The following is an 18,681-nucleotide window of genomic DNA, read 5'->3' as shown; positions in this document are numbered from 1 at the left end:
CAAGCTTGTGGTTTGGCCTCCACAGTGTCCTGTGTTTTGTTCCTTAGCAGGTTCTAATTTGGGAAGGGAAAGGCAAGATGCTGTTCATGAGCCCTAACACCTCAACACTACAGCATTTACCTGAGTGAATCAAGACCTCACCTTACACCCTTGGCTTAACTGATAAGGATGTGACCATTCTCATCAACGTATAGCAAGCCTGTACAACGTGCAGCTGCCCACACGATGCAAAGAACCATGCTCCCATGGAGACTCTGCAAGGCTGGATGTATGGAATGAGAGCAGTGCTGGGGGGCTCTACTGTGCCCTTGATGAGACCTGACAGAAGCCACTGCCTGAACACAACACTGGCATTTCCCTCCCAGTCTCCATGGGACTAGCTGGGCTGGTGAGCAGTCCCTCAACCTTCCAGGGAGGCCCTGGGATATGCTTTATAAAGACCCTGGCTACAACACCTCTGGGGAGTCCTCAGGTCCTGTCATTATTTTGTTACTGGTGACGATGCCTACTATGGTTGAGAGCTGTCTGCGTGCCACAGCTGATACACGTCACATCATTGTCATGACCTTCAATGGTCCAAACCATGTGAAGTAGGCTGTATCAGTTCCCTATGGTCGCTGTAACAAATTGTATAACTTAGTGACTTGGAAGTGACATGGATTCATTACCTTACAGTTCTGGAGGTCAGAAGTCTAAAGCGGGGGAGTCTCGCTGGTGACATCAAGGTGTTGGCAAGGTGGCCTTCTTTCTGGAGATTCTAGGGGTGAACTGGTTTTCTTGTCTTTTCCAATTTCTAGAAGCTGCTTACGTCTCTTAGATGATGACCCTTCCTTCCATCTTCAAGGCCAGAAGCATAGCATCTTTAAATCTCTCTCTGACTCTGACTCTCCTGCCTCCTCTGTGATCATGTGAGGCCCAAAGAGAAAACCCAGAATAATCTCCACATTTTGACATGATCGACTTAATCACACTTGCAAAGTTCCTTTTCCCTGCAAGGTAACATATTCACAGGCTCTGGGGATTAGGATGAGGACATTTTGGGGGTCATTATTCTGTCTACCCACAGGTCATGTTTTGAACTGCATTTTAGAGGTGGAAATGGAAGCTCAGAGAGGTGAAGTGACTTTTCCAAGGTCACACAGCTAACAGGATGCACAGTCCAGATTCCTCCTCAGGGCTCTAGAATTCCCAGATGCATGCTCCGAGCCTTGCTAATGGGAGAGCTGTGGGAAACCAAGTCAAGTTTTCTAAAGGTTTGAAGAGGCTCCGAAGAAAGAACAAAGAAACCCCTGATACAAGTTTCATAAACTGTAAGGCCATGCTTTATTTGTTATATTTTTAAAATATTTTATTTATTTATTCATGAGACACACACAAAGAGAGGCAGAGACATAGGCAGAGGGAGAAGCAGGCTCCCTGTGGGGAGCCTAATGTGGGACTTGATCCCAGGACCCCAGGATCACGACCTGAACGGAAGGAATGCACTCAACCCCTGGGCCACCCAGGGGTCCTTTAGTTGTTAAGATTTTCTCCTCAATATGGCCCCTGCTTTTCTCTCAGCAGTGTGGGGGAGAAGACAAAGCAGAAACTTTGAGGTAAAGTCCAGTCCCCAGGCTCAGCCATGTGAAGCAGGCAAGTCACATTAGCCCTCGGGAACTCCGTTAGCCCTGTGATAAAATGGGCAGCCCTGTGAGTGTTATGGCCTTTATTTAATGCCTGGCTGGAAAACCGGATGCTGTACTTATTCCCACAGTAGCTGCCCAGAGAGAGTGTGACACTCTTGCATATATCATGAGCTAATCTAATACCAAGATTAGGTAAGAATGGAGAAGTCCCTAATTTTTCCCTAATCTCAGGAATCCAGAGCCCACAGAGACAGAAAATTAGGGCCCAAGGAGTCTTCCATGGAGGAAAATAAGTCCGCAAAAACAGTTCATAAGACACAGGAGAGAAAATATCTAAAGGAATTTAATTTTGATTCCTGCTTTCGAGGTCCATATAAATAGAGATGCTGTTCATTGAATTTCAACAGTCCTTACCACAGCTGTTCTTTGCAAAGGTCAAAAAACATTCATTTCCCACGGTTGTCTTAAAAACACAGAAGCACACACCACAGTATGTCTATTAAGCTGCCTGTTGGAACTGGTGACAGGAAAAGTGAGCAGCTGGTCAGCGTGTGTTCTTGACTAGGGAAGCCACTACCACGGCTGTGTCACTTAAGGAAATAGAAATGCTTATCATTTCAAGTGCAGAAGTGTTGACATCATTTGCCCTAAAAACATTCCCTCCTGACGTCTGAAATGTGTTTTTTTGTGATCACAGCGATATCGGCGGCGGCCCTAGTGCCTACTTATTCCCACTGCTTTCTCACTGATTAAACAGGCTCACACAGAAACTAGTCTCAACTCAAAGGTTGAGAGATCCATCATGGTGTGGCGTCCTAACCCCTGGAGTCCCCTGTCCAGGAGTAGCAGGGTCCAAGATACAACTGCTTTTCAAGATAATGAGCAGAATTGTATTTTCATTACCAAGACAATACACAGTCACTGCATCCAAAGTAGAAAATACAGAGAACATCAACACTAGCCCCCACATACCTGTTACTCTTCTAAGTATGTGCTAGTATTGATTCATTTAATCTTCATGACAACCCTTTGGGGAGGCACATTATGATTCCCATTTTGCAGGTGAAGAAACTGAGGCACATCTCCAGCCATAAGGGTTTTGTTCTCTAAATCGTGCTACTTTCACACAATGGAGCCCTCTGGGAGCATTAGCAGTGATGTGAAAGAAGAATATTTGATGACTTGGCAATCATAATTACGGCTGCCCGTTGTTCAAGATACTGACGTTCCCAGTATCACAGAGCTTGGAAGAGGCGGGGCTGAAATTTGAACTCAGGTAACCTAGACCTGAGACTACCAGCTCACACACTGCACAGTAAGAAAAGCAAGACCTGAAAGGACCACTCTGAACATATTCACACAAATCCTTTCACATCTTGGATCATGATGACATTTGTTATTGACTGAATGTTTCCATCCCTCTCGAATACATAGGTTGAAGCCTTAACCCCCAGTAGAGTGGTATTAGAAAGTGGGGCTTTTAGGAGGTAATTAGATTTAGATGAGGATGGGAGAGTGGGACTCTCATGATGTGGCTAGTGTCCTTATAAGACGACGAAGAGAGAAGAGATCTTCCTCTCTCTGCATGGGGAGATAGCACAAGAAGGAGGCCACCCAGGGCTCTCACCAAGAACCAACTGGCCAGTACCTTGCTCTTGCACTTTCAGCCTCCAGAACTGTGGGAAATTCATTTCTGTACTGTGAGCCCCCCAATCAATGGTATTTTGTTATAACAGCCGAACAGAATAAAGCGATGCACATAGACAAACAATAAACAATCACAATTTATGTGATGTTTTGCAAACTGCTCAATAACATGCTGTGAACATCTTTCCATGTCATCATCTATTCTTTTATCACATCATTTTACATGACTTAATGGGATCCCAATGTAGGATCAGGAGATATATAGATATAGATATAGATATAGATATTTTAAATATTTTATTTATGTATTTATGTATGTATGTATGTATGTATGTATGTATTTATTTACTTGACAGAGAGAGGGAGAGAGCGAGCAGGTCGAGTGCAAGGCAGAGGGAGAAGGAGACAGAAGAAGAGGCAGGCAGAGAGAGAAGCAGACTCCCCGCTGAGCAGAGAGCCCAATGCAGGGCTCAATCCCAGGACTCTGAGAATATGACCTGAGCCGAAAGCAGATGCCGCCCAGGCACCCCACTTTTTATATTTTTTAATGATTACACTTTCAATGGTTATATAAGTATCTATATATATTCTCAATTTTGCCCCTTGGTCTACAAAACACTTAATATCCAGTCCTTAAATAGAAAATCCCCAATCTCTATGTGCTCTCTACTTATTTATTTATTTTGAGAGAGAGAGAGGGAGAGAGAATCCCAAGTGGACCCCCACTGAGACCAGAGCCCAAAGCAGGGCTCAACCCCATGACCCTGAGATCATGACCTGAGCTGGAATCAAGAGTCGGCTGCTCAACCAACTGAGCCACCCAGGTGCCTGGAGAAATATGCACGCTCTAAAAGAACTTTTCCCAAAAAAGAAAAAGTTCTTCAGTTTTTAGGGTACTTCACATAAAGTAAGATGGAGAGATTTAAAATGATAGAAAAATAGAAGTACTCTAAATTCATCATCGCCCTGCATTTTAAGTTATTTTTACCATATAAAAAAAGAGAGACAGAAAAGAAGTAAAGCTCAGAGAATTACACATTTGTCAAATATGAAAAGATGAATCACTGTTAATGACAGAGCGAAGTGTCTCTTGATTCAACATGTACCAAGCAACTCCTGATTGTCTAATACTCTTTGAGGCACAAGAACAGAGACACATGATAGGCTGTTGTTTACTCAGCTATTACCAACCTGTGGAATTTAGATTCAAGTGGTAACTCCTTATCTGTCTCCTTGAAAGGGCTAGAAATCTGTGAATCAGCTACTCATCGTTCACCAAGGATTCTTGAGCTGCCTCCAAAATGCCTCTGCTGATCGTCTCCCCTCCAGCTTGCCAGCTTTCCCTCTGAGTCACAGCTCTGTGAGCACCATGGTGAACAGAGCTGTGTTTCATGTTTAAATATGGTTGGTGGCCTTGCATTTACATTAGGATACATCTGTAATCCCTAGGATGACATTCGAAGCCCTTTACAATCTTGTACTGACTCCCTGCCCTTTTGTGGGATTTCCCTGGGACACCCTCAACTCCCCATATCTCTTCAAGTCATGTATGAACGTGCTGCAGCTTTGCTCATGCTGTTCCCTCATGAGGCCCATCCCTCAACTCCTCCACTGCAGCTTTCCAACCACCCATCAAGGCTTAGTTCAAACAGCACGTCTTCCTGTGTGTGTGTTGCTGACAGGTCTGCTTTCCTCCCTCGCCCAGCAGCTCGTTCTCTGTGTCCCTGATGTCCAGCACTCTGGCATGGACTCAACAGACATTGGTGGGTGCTGGATATTTATACATCATTATCTGCCCCTGGATTGTGGTAGGTGGATTACCTCAGTGTTTCATTGAACTTTAGAAGTCTGCCGGAGTCTCTGCTGTGTGGCCAGAGTATAAATGTACTCCTCCCTGCAGGAAGAAGAAATCCTCCCTCTATGCTTCTTAATTCTCATTGTCCACCATGAACATAACTAATATCCACTGATATTTACAGGGTGCTAAGTGCTTGACATATCTTATTTAATCATCCTGCTAAGCCTAGAAGCTGGGGACTATGATTATCCTCATTGTGGCAGATGAAGAGCCAAGGCTTGCACAGGCTAACTGACCTGCCTAGTCCCCACAGCTGATAAGAGGCTATGAATCTCTAGAGTCTGAAGCTGGCTCTCATGCTCTAGATCCATGGCTCTCAGACCAGACTTCAGCCAGGTTGAAGTCCTACTAGCGGACTGGAGACAGCTCTTGCTTTCATGGGTGGACAGGCCAACCTCAGAGGATGGGGGAAGAGCTTAGAGACGCCAACAGAATGGGACTCACCACGGTCCCCTGCTAGAATTTCTCCAGAGTCAGGAAGTGTAGGAGGCCACAAGGGAAGGCCCTGTTTCTCTGTCTCTAGCCCCACTGCCATCAGCAGGAAGCCAGCATGTTTCCAACTAAGTTTCAGACCCCAGGGCTTCTTTAGCATCATGCCTCATGAACATCCCATTCCATTTCATTTGCTGACACAACAGAGCAAGTGTGACTCACATAGGGTGGTTCACCATCTGTGTTTCATTTGCAAGGATAATGTGTTATTTTAAAAATAATAAGACAATTTATTTACATCTACTTCTTCCCCCTTCTATTTTCTCAGCAGCAAGTGATAAAAAAAATAGAGAAAATTATCCCAACAAAAATATTTATGAGTAAATAGCTCACAGGAATGGGGAGGATGCTGTTATCTAAATAATTCTGGGCCTGCCCACCAAAATAAAGAAGGAGAATATTCCTGACAGCATGATTGAATTGTGTGTAATTACTGCCAATGTTTTAAACATGATGATAATGAGAAAAGTATTAGCATTAGATCAGAGAGGCCTGAAAACATTTATTTTCCTGATAGTATGACGGCTATTCTTTCATTCGAGGCATGGGAGAAATGTTACCCCTTGCAATTATTCCTTTATTTTTAGGCAGCTTGACTTGATATCATCATTTTCACAGATTTTTGTTTTTTTACTATGTTTCTAGAGATGTGGTCTACGTGACAGTATCTTAGCCTGGATCATCTTGACCAAGCACATAGCTCTCTTTAGATTTGCAGCCACACGTCCAATTTCATTGACTATTTTGCTCCGCCACATGCTTTGGTTTTCTTTGACATAATCAAGGACTGCTGACTCTCTCATAGCAAATACATGCACATAAATCTAAAAATAAGTCTTATGTGATACTTACCATGGAAGGAAATGCTCTGTTTTCCCTTTTGGCCTAAAAATTGAGGGCATTATAAAGTCTCAGAAAATCCTTTACCAGCTGAAAATAGAAAATAAATTACATTCAGAGGCCTAATGTCTCTTATTATATGTACATTTTTATGGATAGGCTATCACTTTCCTTAGATTATCTGGAGGATAATAAATATTAAGCTGAAGGCGAATTCAAACAAAGATAGAAAAGTGCTCAACCTCCTTAAAAAGACTAATGATACTCTCACAATGCAAGTGTTAAGACTGAATTTTAAGGGCATCTTTTGGAAACCGTTTTTATTTGTTAAAAAAAAAAAAGAGGAGGAGGAGGAAGAGAAAGAAGTAGAGGAGGAGGACCAGGATGTAGAGGGGGAGGAGCAGGAGGGAGTGGAGGGGGAGGAGGGGGAGAGAGAGGAGGAGGAGGGGGAGAGAAGACAGAAGAGGAAAAGAAGAGGAGGAGAGGGGGAGGGGGAGGAGGAGAGAAAGGGGAGGGGGAGGAGGAAACAAAAAAGAAAAACAAACCTCCGAAACTGACCATTAGCTACTCTGAGTGGTTTCAAATTGTGGCTGTGTTCAGAAAAGTTGGCAGATTTCAGCTGATGAATTTCAGTCTCCCAGCCAAGATGATCAACTAAATAAACCATTTATCAAATGTTAGGGACCTTTATCTGATTTTATTTTGTAGTGCAGCCAGACATAGTTTAAAAACATAGACAGAGCTGTCAGAATGAGGGGCTGAGTATGGTTATGGAAAAGAATAAAACAGTGCCCCAGATGAACCCAATTTCGTTCAGTAGGATATATGGCTCTTATTTTCTCCAAACGTTTCCCCAAACATTTACTCAAGAGACACAGATCCTCATGCCCATCCTATTCACCAAGGTGTTTCTTAGAGCCTAATGCAGTCCTGACACAAGGCGGGTAGAAGGTGAGTACATTAGATTACTGGATGATTACACAAGGGTAATACTAAGCTCTCAATGAAAATAAAATAATTTTTGTTTGTATACCCATGCAAGGGTGTGGATCTTACAGTAAATTCTGAGATCATCTGTAAGATATTTACTAATAAGTACAAATGGAATGAACAGAAGCCATCCATCTCTCCATCCATCTATCCATCCATCTCTCCATCCATCCATCCATCCATCCATCCATCCATCCATCCATCCAACAAATCTTTACCAAGTGCCTATTATTCACTTGGCTTAAAGTTTGGCAACGGGAATATGGAGAAGGAAGAAAGATCCAAGATCTCTTTCTTTGGGTAGTTGATATTCTGGTATGGTTTCAGAAAAAGCAAACAGAAGAGCCTGTACTGGAAAACGCACCATGTTTCCAAGTGAAATCTGATGTCTATTCACACAGAGCTTATGAAAACGGAAGGACAATATATGGTCACTGCAGCTGCTCTCACAATTCAGCTGCGAAATCTGAGGAATTGCAACAAAACCCTGCCCAGCGTCAGGAAAACCGAAGAGGTCTGACTCACAGGACAAAGTGAATATGGTGTGCACAATGTGGAAAGAGTCTTTTTTGTATCAGCAACATGTGGGTAGAAACAATAGCCAGGCTCTCAGCTGGTAGCTTTTGGGAACTGGAGCCTGGGTTCTCAGGAGCCATAGAAAGTATGACACATGCTAATAGCTATGTTTGTGCAATGCTTTGCTGTTTGCAAAACTGGAGGAAGAGGTGCTATAGTCGGTGGTGCAGATGTCATTATCATAGTCATTACTGATGAGGAAATGGGCTCAGAGAGGTTGAATGATTTTCCCAAGGTCACACAGCTGACCAGGTAGAAAACGGACTCTCCCAGGCAGCATCCTGCAGAGCAAATTTCACCTTGAAGATAGTCAATAAATATTTTCAGTAACTGGAGCCTCAAGGTTGGAAAAGATATTAAGGATATGACCTTTACTAATGAACTGAATCCCTTTCTATGACATCCTACCCAGGGCAGTCTGTTTGAATACATCCCACAATGGGGAACTTACTACTCACCTTTACAATTTACCACTACAACCACTAATGAGGATTATGATAGCCTTTATTTATTTATTTAATATTTTATTTATTTATACATGAGAGACATAGAGATAGGCAAAGAAACAGGCAGAGGGAGAAGCAGGCTCCCTGTGAGGAGCTCAATGCGGGACTCAATCCTGGGATCACAACCTGAGCCAAAGACAGGCACTCAACTACTGAGCCACCCCGGTGCCCCGGTAGCCCGTATTTAGAATAAACAAGGTACTTTGTGTACTTTGACACATCTGATCCTCACCAACCCATTTGAGGGAGGTGCTGTTATTTCCAGCTTGTAGGTAAATAACTAAAGCAGGGAGAGACCAAATAGCTCACTGTTATGGTTTGAATTGTGTCCCCTAAACAGATATATATAAGTCCTGACCCCTTGTACCTGTGAATAGCACCTTATTTGGAAATAGGTTCTTAGGTCATTAAGGTGGGTCCTAATCCAATACAACTGGAGTGTTATAGGAAGACACAGGCATGTACAGAGGGAAGATAATGCAAAAGCACACAGTCAGAAGAAGGACATGCAAAGATGAAGGTAGAGATTGGAGACCTGTATCTCCAAGCTAAGGAAAGCTCAGGATGGCTGGCAGCCCCCAGAAGCTGGAAGAGGCAATGACGGGTCTTCCCCTAGAGACTTCAAAGGGGAGAAAAACACCCAACTCCGAAAACACCCAGATCTCAGACTTCTGGCCTCCCGGACTGTGAGAGAATACATTTCTGTTATTTTAAGCTCCCTGATTTGTGGTATTTTGTTACAGCCATTCTAGGAAACAAATACGTTCACCTAGGTGGAAAAACAAGCGATGGGGGCGGGTCCCCCTCTGAGTCATAAGTACACTGAAATGTGGTCTCCAAAAGCAAGGATTCCTCAGCTTGCTGCATGTTTGAATCACTTGGAATTTTTTAAAGATTTTTTTAAAGGTTTTATTTACTCATGAGACACACACACACACAGAGAGAGAGAGAGAGAGAGAGAGAGAGAGGCAGAGACATAGGCAGAGGGAGAAGCAGGCTCCATGCAGGGAGCCCAATGTGGTACTCGATCCCGAGTCTCCAGAATCAGGCCTTGGGCTGAAGGCGGCGCTAAACCGCTGAGCCACCCGGGCTGCCCACTTGGAATTTTTTTTGAGCTACTGATGCCTATGCCCTACTACCCGAGACTCACATTTCATGGCTCTAGGCTTCTGCTGGAGCACTGTGATTTCTAGAGCTCCTCAGCCAAGTTCAAGAAACTCTGTCCCAGTTCACTCTACTACTCATCAGATGGAGACCAAGTAGAATAAATTCCCCGATTCCAATGGCATCTATTTGGCAATGGTGGCCCGTCAAATGGGAAGGCAAGTCAGCAGCCGATCACGGTTAGGAGGAAAAGGAGGGGGTCATTTATGAGTCCTCAGAAGATGGAGACAGAGGGTGAGCTGCCTTCGAGCATTTTCATGTGACCCAAAGCAGTTGAGCAACAATGTGTGCATGTGCTGTGGGTCCAGTGGCTGCATCACCCCCAATGCAGCAGGAAATGAACGGTGATGACCCTGTGACGGCAGCCCCGCACACAGAGATGCCACACGTTCCCAGCTGCCCACCTCTCTCCCTCACACTCTTCCTTCCTGCCCTTTATTGCTCGGTACGTATTTGCTGAGCTCTCATGTGCTAAGGACTGGGAATGCATCAGGAAATGAGCCGGACACAGTCCCTTTCCTCCTCAGAGTATGGAGAGGAGCAGATGAGTGAGGGCACCTGCCTCAGTTGGCCCCACTGGAGAGACATCCGAGGAGTGAGGGTGGGAAGAAAAGGCAATAGTCAAGATGGTGATGTTAAAGATCATTTACCGGCATCTTTGACCCTCTCCCTGACACGCTTTATGACAAATTAACTATGGGAAAGGTGGGTTCAAAGACAACAGTGCCTGTGGCCTCCCCTGATGTCTCACCTCACCTGCCAGGGTCCTCCCTGAGGACATATACTCATTCAAGGAAAGGTACTAAATGGAAAATCAAGGTGAAAAATTGTTGTCCTATCAACTATGTCAACCAGTGGGCTTCCAGAGCCTCCACTCCCAATGAGGTGGGGCCAAACAGGAGCAAACCATTTGTATAATCTCAGGGGCTCTGGGTCGAGGAGGAGTCCTTGACTTATTCATTTACACCCACAGGATTCAATGTACAAACACGCTTGAGATCCTGGGCCTGAACACCCATCAATGAAACAACGATTGGTTTGAACCCTAGCAAGGTTTTCAGGGGTCCCAGTGGAATATAGTCTTAAAAATAAATGGCGCATACATGTTTTAAATGTTCTGCTCAGAGGGTCCAGAAGTAGACTTTAAAACCACACCCAGGACAGGATGCCTACTCAGAAGTTCTCCAGAAATAATGACAAACAATCCCACAGCGCCCGTGGTGGGCATGTGACTGTATGAAAGGGGCAGGGAGATTTGAAGTCTGATGTGCAAGTTCTGTGCCTTTAAAGATGAGGAGCATGGAGTCACGTTTCACCGTTTCAGCAAACTCACCGGAGAGAAGCTTAGCACAGCAGCAGTAAACAGACAAGGCTTGCCTAAATTCAGGGACATTTCTTTCCTTCAGATTGCACCGATGTTGCCTGGGTCAGCAGTGAACTCTGGAAACCCTCACGGAGAAGTGACACTCTTCATTCCTTTTCATTGATTTTCCCATTTCAGTTAAATTGTGTTTATCTTTTTTGGGGGAGCCGTTTATGTATTGTGGCCAGAAACGCTTAATTCAACTCCCATAATTACATACTTATTGCAAGTTAACAAAAACCCAAAAGAAGAGATCATGAGCTTAAAACACATTTGTCCCCAAAATAAACCTCAAAAAATGGAATAATCTATTATATTACACTTTGGTTTATAAATAGAGACTTACAAAACATTTCTGTCAGTAGGAAGAGAAGCTGAGCCAGAGAAATCATTGCATTTCATCTTTGCCTTGTAAAAATTTGCAAATACCTTTGGGAGGATTGGGGAAAGCTGGTGTGTGTGTGTGTGTGTGTGTGTGTGTGCGTATGTGTGTGTCCACACATGCATGCACATGCATGCTGGGCGGAATAAACAGAGGCAGAAAGTCATTCCTTGCCTCCGAAGGAGATAATACAGCATCAAGCAGCCATAAACACGGGGCAGGCTGGAAAGAGAATGGGACACAACACGGTGGAAGTGGACTCGGTTCACTCCTTTCCCCCCTGCTTTCCTATTTTTAACTAGTAATAATCACATCTTCTAAGTGACAGCCACGATTTCGATGCAGATCTCATTCTCTTCCTCCCTTCCAGGAATTCTCATTCCTCGCTACAGCTTCCCACCCCTGAAGTGCAAAATCTTAGTGTCATTTCCAACTATTCTTGCCTGTCCCCCAAAAAACGTACAGTGAGGATTTTTAGGAGTGCTCGAAGTGTGCTAGTAGGCAGTGGGGCTACAGACATGCAAAGGATCACAGCCTCTGTTCTTTGTAGGTATATGGTCGAGGCCAGCATTGCCCACCAGAACTTTCTATGATGGGGACAATATTATATATCTGTCCTGGATGATACATGTTTACATTTTCATTTTTATTAACATAAATTTAAATTTAAATAACTGTGTGTGGCCAGTGGTTATTGTGTTGGGTAATACACATCTACACCCAGAGGAAAGGGATACTCTTTAGACATATGGCAGCTTAAAGGGGCATGTGCCATACTATGGCTACAGGTAAGTAGAGTCAGAGAGAGGCTGGAGGAGCACCAAGGTGGTGGAAGACTCAGGTCTCAGAAAGACTATTCTTCTTTTTTTAGAGAGAGCACAAGTGGGAACAGGCAAAGGGAGAGAGAGAATCTTAAGCCGACTCCATGCCCAGCATGGGCTTGATTTTATGACCCTGAGATCATGACCTGAGCCAAAATCACGAGTTGGGTGCTCAACCAACTGAGCCACCCAGGCTGTCCCTTAAGGAGCTTCTTAAAGACAGTGGCTCTAAACCCAGATTCTCGTGAGAAGCTACAGTGTGGAAAATCAGAAAGAAGAGGAGAAGGCATTTCTGATCCAAGCATTTGCTTAGTCAAAGACATGAGGGGGAAAGGTACCAGCCCATTAGGGAAACCCAGCAGTCACTGTGGGGAAGGTGGTACTTGCACATCAAGGGGGACTGCTGGGGTCATGTCTGTGGGTTGATGTCATGTAGGGAATGAAGAATCCTGGGACAAGAGCAGATTTGGGGGTGGGGGAAGGGGTGAGGGGCAGAAAGGAATCCCTAAGTTGGTTTAAAATGTTATTTTTGAAGGGCCAATAGTCTCTCCTACTGAGGGTAGCCTGTGGGGAGCTGCAGAGTGGGACCCGGAACTTAGGAGAAGGGCCAGGGCCAGGGTACACATGTGAGGCAACATAAGTGGCACAGGAGCACATACCCTGTGTACATGGGACTGTGACCACCAGCTTTGTCCGACAGTCTCATCTTATGTAACTGATTGACTGCATGTGGAAACTGGCCCTACAATTTCTAAAATTTGTGATTTTTAGGAAGGCTACAATTGGAATTTTTAAAAAATAAATAAAAAAATCTTGGGGGAACCTGGGTAGCTCAGTCAGTTGAGCATCAATCAGCCTTTGGCTCAGGTCCTGATCTCGGGATCCTGGGATTGAGCCCTGTGTCAGGCTCCCTGCTCAACAGGGAGTCTGCTTCTCCCTCTCCCTCTACTCCTCCCCCTGCTCATACTGTCTCTCTCTCTCTCTCTTTCAAATAAATAAATAAAATTTTAAAAATATGAAATCTAAATATTTTGACATGGCAACTAATGTGGAAACTTGAAATCACCCTGGGCAGAAACAATGAGCAAGAGTGTAGACTGACTAAAGTCCATGCAGATCTCATTCTCATTCTCACCGGGTCACCGGTGTTTGTCACCTGACCTACAAGATGGGTGAGGGTGCCCAGTGATAACCTGAGGTTGAAGCAGGAGAGGTTCCAGGGAAACAGTGGCACACGTGGCAAGAGGGGGTGGGGAAGAAGAGAAGTGGATGCCACCTGACTCTGTGATCTTGGACAAAGCCCCTTCCCTTCCTTCTGTCCCTCCCCCGCCTCCTTGTCTGTCCTTCCTTCCTCCCTCCCATCCTCTCCCTTTGGCAGATGGGTAAGGAGGGATCGAGTCCCATCACAAGGGCTCATGAATAAGCACTTGGTGAGGAAACAGAGGCATCAGGTTGAGTGAATACAAATAACTCCAAAGGATGCAGCCTTTCAGAGAGTGTGTTTTTTAGGTTCGCGTTTCCCTTTATAGATTTCCCTACCCAACCACGTGTAAACACCTCATTTCCACCCCTCTGTATAAAGTGCCTTTGCCTGAAGCCTCACATCTTCCCTCCTGTGAAAGCCACGTTCGATTCTTATGAAAAAGAAGATGTGTGCCTTTCCGCTCACCTCCCGGTCCAGCAAGGCAGGTGACACGACAGTGACGATGTCCCCTTTTTCAGGATCTATGTAGAACATGTTTGGAGATGGCTTGTCAGGTGTCTGCTGACGGATATTGTACCGCAGGAGGGCATTATCTGTGGCCGGGTCATCCGCATCAAAGGCTGTCATCCGCATCACCGTGGTCCCTGAAGGGGAAGGACAGAAGGGCAGGAGACGGTTACTCAGGGGACAGTGATGGGCAGAGATGCCCCCTCCCTGGCAATGGCCATGGACTGATGTACCAATCGCTTTCCACATTAAAAGGGAAAGCATTTCCCGAGCCCTGTTATATTTTTGCTTTTCTTTCGTTCTCCCTCCTCCATCACGTTAAAAGACCTGAAATAAAGAAAAGAAATCTTTGCTGTTCAGCAGATTGACAGCTTAATTTTTCCTTCTGCTGATATGCTGTTTATTTTCACAGGCTTTTCATTCAATTGTGGATGTGGCTGCATGACAATGGCCTTTATTTTAAAAACTCTTATTGAATGCCTACTACATGTGGGGCCCTGGTCCTGGTGATGAAGAAAACAGAGGGGAGCGAAGGCATTCTCTGGTGCTCAGCAGGTCAGAGATTGGCAAGAGAGACAGCATATAACAAAATAATCAACCATAACAAGTGCATCGAGAGAGAGCATTATGAATACACAGGAAAACCATCTCATCTACCCTGACATACAGGAAAAGTCCCCAGTGTGGAAATCTAAGGGGTGAGTAGGTGTAAGCAAGGTGAAGGAGAGGGGCGCCAGCAGGAAAAGATGTTCCAGTTAAAAGGAATATGAGCAAATGCTATATGAGCCTTTACCGTGTGACTACCACACTGTTGTAGGCACTTAAGCTACAAAGAAATTAGAGAGATGAAGATGATGTGGACTACTTGATCATGGCAAGTGTTGATAAGGATGTCAGACACTGGGTCTTGCTTACACACCGCTCATATGACAAAGAATTGGTGTTAGCCACTTTTGAGGACAATTGAGCAGCACCTAGTGAAAGAAAAATACAGTCACCCATTTGGCACCTACCACCAAGAAACACTTGCATGTGTCCACAAAGGGTTCTTGCAAGGATGTTCACCGCAGGATTATCCATCATGGTGAAAGATTTGGAAACAATCTAACCGTCCAAACAACAGAGAAATTACTAAAATGATGAGATTCTCTGCACTAGGAACAATTTTGTAGTAGTTTGAAGAAGGTTGTGGGTCTAATGTGTTCTAGCATGGAAGGCTCTCCAAGAAAGAGTAATATGTGAAATTATCAGGTTGAAGAATGTTATCCATAGTATGGTGTCATTTTTGTGAACCTGCTTCCACACAAAAAAATGCCACAATACTTTATACGTATATTTTGCCGGTAGAGTTTATGTTCAAAAAAGTATAGCAGGTCTAATACAAGTGAACTTCACATTGGTTATGGTGGTATAGGGAAGCAAATCTTGCCATCCCAAGATATGCCTCTTTGGCATATTGATTAATTTAACCTGGTTATTTTTAAGAAACTGCAGACACAAGAGAAGGTCTGAAAATCAAGTGGAAGTCATACCTTTTGTAAGGAACATTTACATGTATAAGGGAAATCTCCATTGGTGAGGGTATCTCCCTCACTGTAACAGTAAGAAGAGGATGATTCTAAACCTGTAGACCCTGTTGTCAGTGGAAAGGTAGGACTTAAATCTGCATACCAACCCTACCCTGTTGACTGTACTTTCCCTGCTCACCTCCCATTACAGACTCCCATCCCATCTTTAGCTGAAGATGGTATTTAAGGTGATGACTTCACCCCTTTCAGGAAATTATTCCATTTGCTTGGGTCTCTGCCATGTATATAGGAGGTATACAAGTTTTGTTTGATTTTCTCCTGTTAATCTAGTGCATGCCAATTTGATTCTCAGACCAGCCAGAAGAACCTTGAAGGGCAGAGGAAAATTATTCCTACCCAACAGTGGCTCCCCAACAAAGGAGACTGGGATTAAGGATGGTGAGAAGGAGGTAGGACTTTGGCCCAATCTATAGTTTTGATCATTTTTACAAGGAGAATGTACTGCTTTTGCAATTAAATTTTAATGTAAAAAGATCACATTGATAAATACCATTAATCTAAAAAAAATAGCTGGTTATCTTACCAGCAAAACAGGTTACTCAGGAATAGCAGAGAATTTCAATTGAGGATCTGCAAACTACTGCAAAGCCATAGGCAAGTCCAACAAACAAAGGAGAATAATGTTATTTTTATCAAGAAGGAAGAAATCAGGAGGGGTTGTTTTGAAGGCAAGTCCCCTGGAGAAAAGCAGGAGTTCAAAGTGATGACAGTTTCTCATTGGTTGAGTTGTAGGGATGGTCAATTTCTTGTACTACACACAATGTTCATCCTTCCCTGTTGGGACCTGTAATTGATGATTCTTCCTTGTTGATGATTCTTCTGTTGGGTCTGTAATTGACAGTTCTCCTTATAATTGACATGGAGTGGTGCATCCCCTTTCCAACCTTCCCCTCGCCCCCTCCTCACTCCACTTTAGTGAGGCTTCCCTGCATTGATTTCACAAACCCAATAGAAGCATGGGCTAGAGCAGAATCAAGCACATTTGCCTGCTGGTCTTGACAATAGTAAGCCATCTTATTTGGCTCAGGGCAACCTGCCCAACTACGATTTTTCATTGTAGTTTACTCTTCTACGAATATAGAGCCCACCTGTGGATTCTGACCCCTTCTGGACCCATGAAATATGAACTAACAGGTAAGAGATGAAAGCAGCATGGTCCTGTAGTCCCCAGCAGAAATACTCCCATGTAGAAAATACTGAACCTTAAAGGAAACACGAACTTCATCTGGCTCAGCTGCCATCCTGGGGTATTCCTTTCCTGCCTATGACTGTGTTTCTCAGACCATCAAAGGCACTTTACTTTTTCTCACAATTGGAATCAGATCATCATCCATTAGGTCTGATTGATCGGACAAACATGGGGATCTGACCACCCTAAGTTTGGATGGATTTCTAAAGCAGCCTCAGTGTTGCCATGGGCTAGATGCATCAGGCACATTTTCTATCCTACCATGTTTCTTCACCTTTGTTTCTTCATGAAATTGTCACAAGGCAAACTTTAGGGTCCAGTGTGAGCAGAGATAATGCTTGGCTTATGCCAAGCATAAGCCCTTGTCTTGCCCCTTATCTTTGGAAAATATCAGCACACAAACTGGCACTTATTCCATTGAAGCACACAATGGAATGAGGGTCTTTTCTCAGCCTGGTGGACTGGGAAGCCACTCCTGATCTAGGAGCATTAGTGTGAGGGGTGGAGGGGTGATGCTTATTTGCTTCCCTGGTCTAGGAAAACAGGATTCTCTAATCAGGATCCTGTCAGAAATCAGAGGCAGCTTTCAGGCCTACAGACTCACCAGGGACATACTAAGTGAGCTCCTTGTGGCCAGAGGCATGAAGGAGGCCTTGACACTATCGATTCCACAAGAAACCAACTCTGGTTAAGTGTGCACGACCCAGTGCCTTGCACTTTGTTAATGTCTAATGAATGCCTAACTGATGGAATCTCTGTCCTACTTAATCTGCTTTTAATTGAAGTCATAGATGAACAAACAAAATAAAGATGAAGTCATCATGGTTGCTTATGTCATGGCTCGCACAAAAAGGATGAGAGGAAGCAAACAAAATCTCCGAGGCTAATGAATTTTCACTTTTCACCAGGAAAGTCATTGACAATGTCTTTTTTTCATTGCTATTGTTACAGATCTAATAACATGATACTACGAAAGGTTATCCAGAAAATGCTTTTTATTTTAATGAACAGTTCAGGAGCAAATGAACTTGGTCCAACTTGCCTCTGTCTTAGGTTGGATGTGGGTACAGAACAGGATTTGCATCCGAGGCCCACCTCCATGGAGACCAAATGGTGCCAACATAAATAGGTTTATTGCATTGAAGGAAACAACTTTGGGTAATGTTGAGGTTCAAATCTTGCTTTGTGAACACGGGCGAGTTATTCAGCCCTACCCAAACCTTGGTTTCCCCAATTGCAAACAGGATATTAGTAATACTTTTGTCTTTGGTCTCTGTAAGGGTTTCATGGGATACTATATTAAAGAACTTGGTACAATGCCTGGTACATTAGTGTTCTGAGGAAGATGCCTTTTCTTATCAAACCCGCTCTCTAGGTTCTGAGCCATCATGATGGTGCCAGCAATGGCTGCAGACAATGGAGCTGTCCACAGAACCTGGTACCTCTGCAGCAGGGTGACCCCAGGTGCCCATTGCCTCTGAGTTGCCCTGCCTCACCCTCTACTTTCCACCTGGTCCATGGTCTTAGTTTGCAGATGTGTTTCTACCATGGAGAACACAACTCTATACTAACACATACACATGTGCACATGCACACACGCACACACATTCTGTAGGCTACATGATACCCTAGTCTTCCTCTAGGATCAAGGTTCTATCTTAGTCCCAGTCCATCTGCTAGACCCAGCACCTTGCTCTTCCAGTCCCTCCCCTGGGGGCTAGCTCGTGATTTTCATACTTCTGGGTTCTGTGATGGTCGGATAAACCTCCTACACTAGCATTTCCAAGGAACTCTGGTTTCATGGGCTCAGCAGAGAAACCAAGTTGGGAAATATGCAATAGCCACAGTTAAGCAAGTTTCTATCCTGGAGGACTTCTCAGTGTCCTTAGTAAGCAAATGCATATTGTAAATCTCAAGAGAGAATAAAA

The 18,681-nt window shown here is 44.2% G+C and overlaps 1 protein-coding gene across 2 annotated transcripts in view; it reads right to left on the bottom strand.

Annotated features, from left to right (window-relative positions):
• CDH13 (cadherin 13) overlaps positions 1-18,681 on the bottom strand; it is a 1,001,991-nt gene that overhangs the window by 227,756 nt on the left and 755,554 nt on the right. For both annotated transcript variants that reach the window (XM_072819439.1, XM_072819441.1), the window contains one exon: positions 13,934-14,112. In XM_072819439.1, coding sequence (XP_072675540.1) covers positions 13,934-14,112 — 179 coding nt within the window. The remainder of the gene's footprint in view (positions 1-13,933; positions 14,113-18,681) is intronic.

This window comes from Canis lupus, chromosome 3, assembly GCF_048164855.1.
Source record: "Canis lupus baileyi chromosome 3, mCanLup2.hap1, whole genome shotgun sequence".
Lineage (NCBI taxonomy): Eukaryota > Metazoa > Chordata > Mammalia > Carnivora > Canidae > Canis > Canis lupus.
This window is presented reverse-complemented; position numbering and strand designations above follow the sequence as displayed.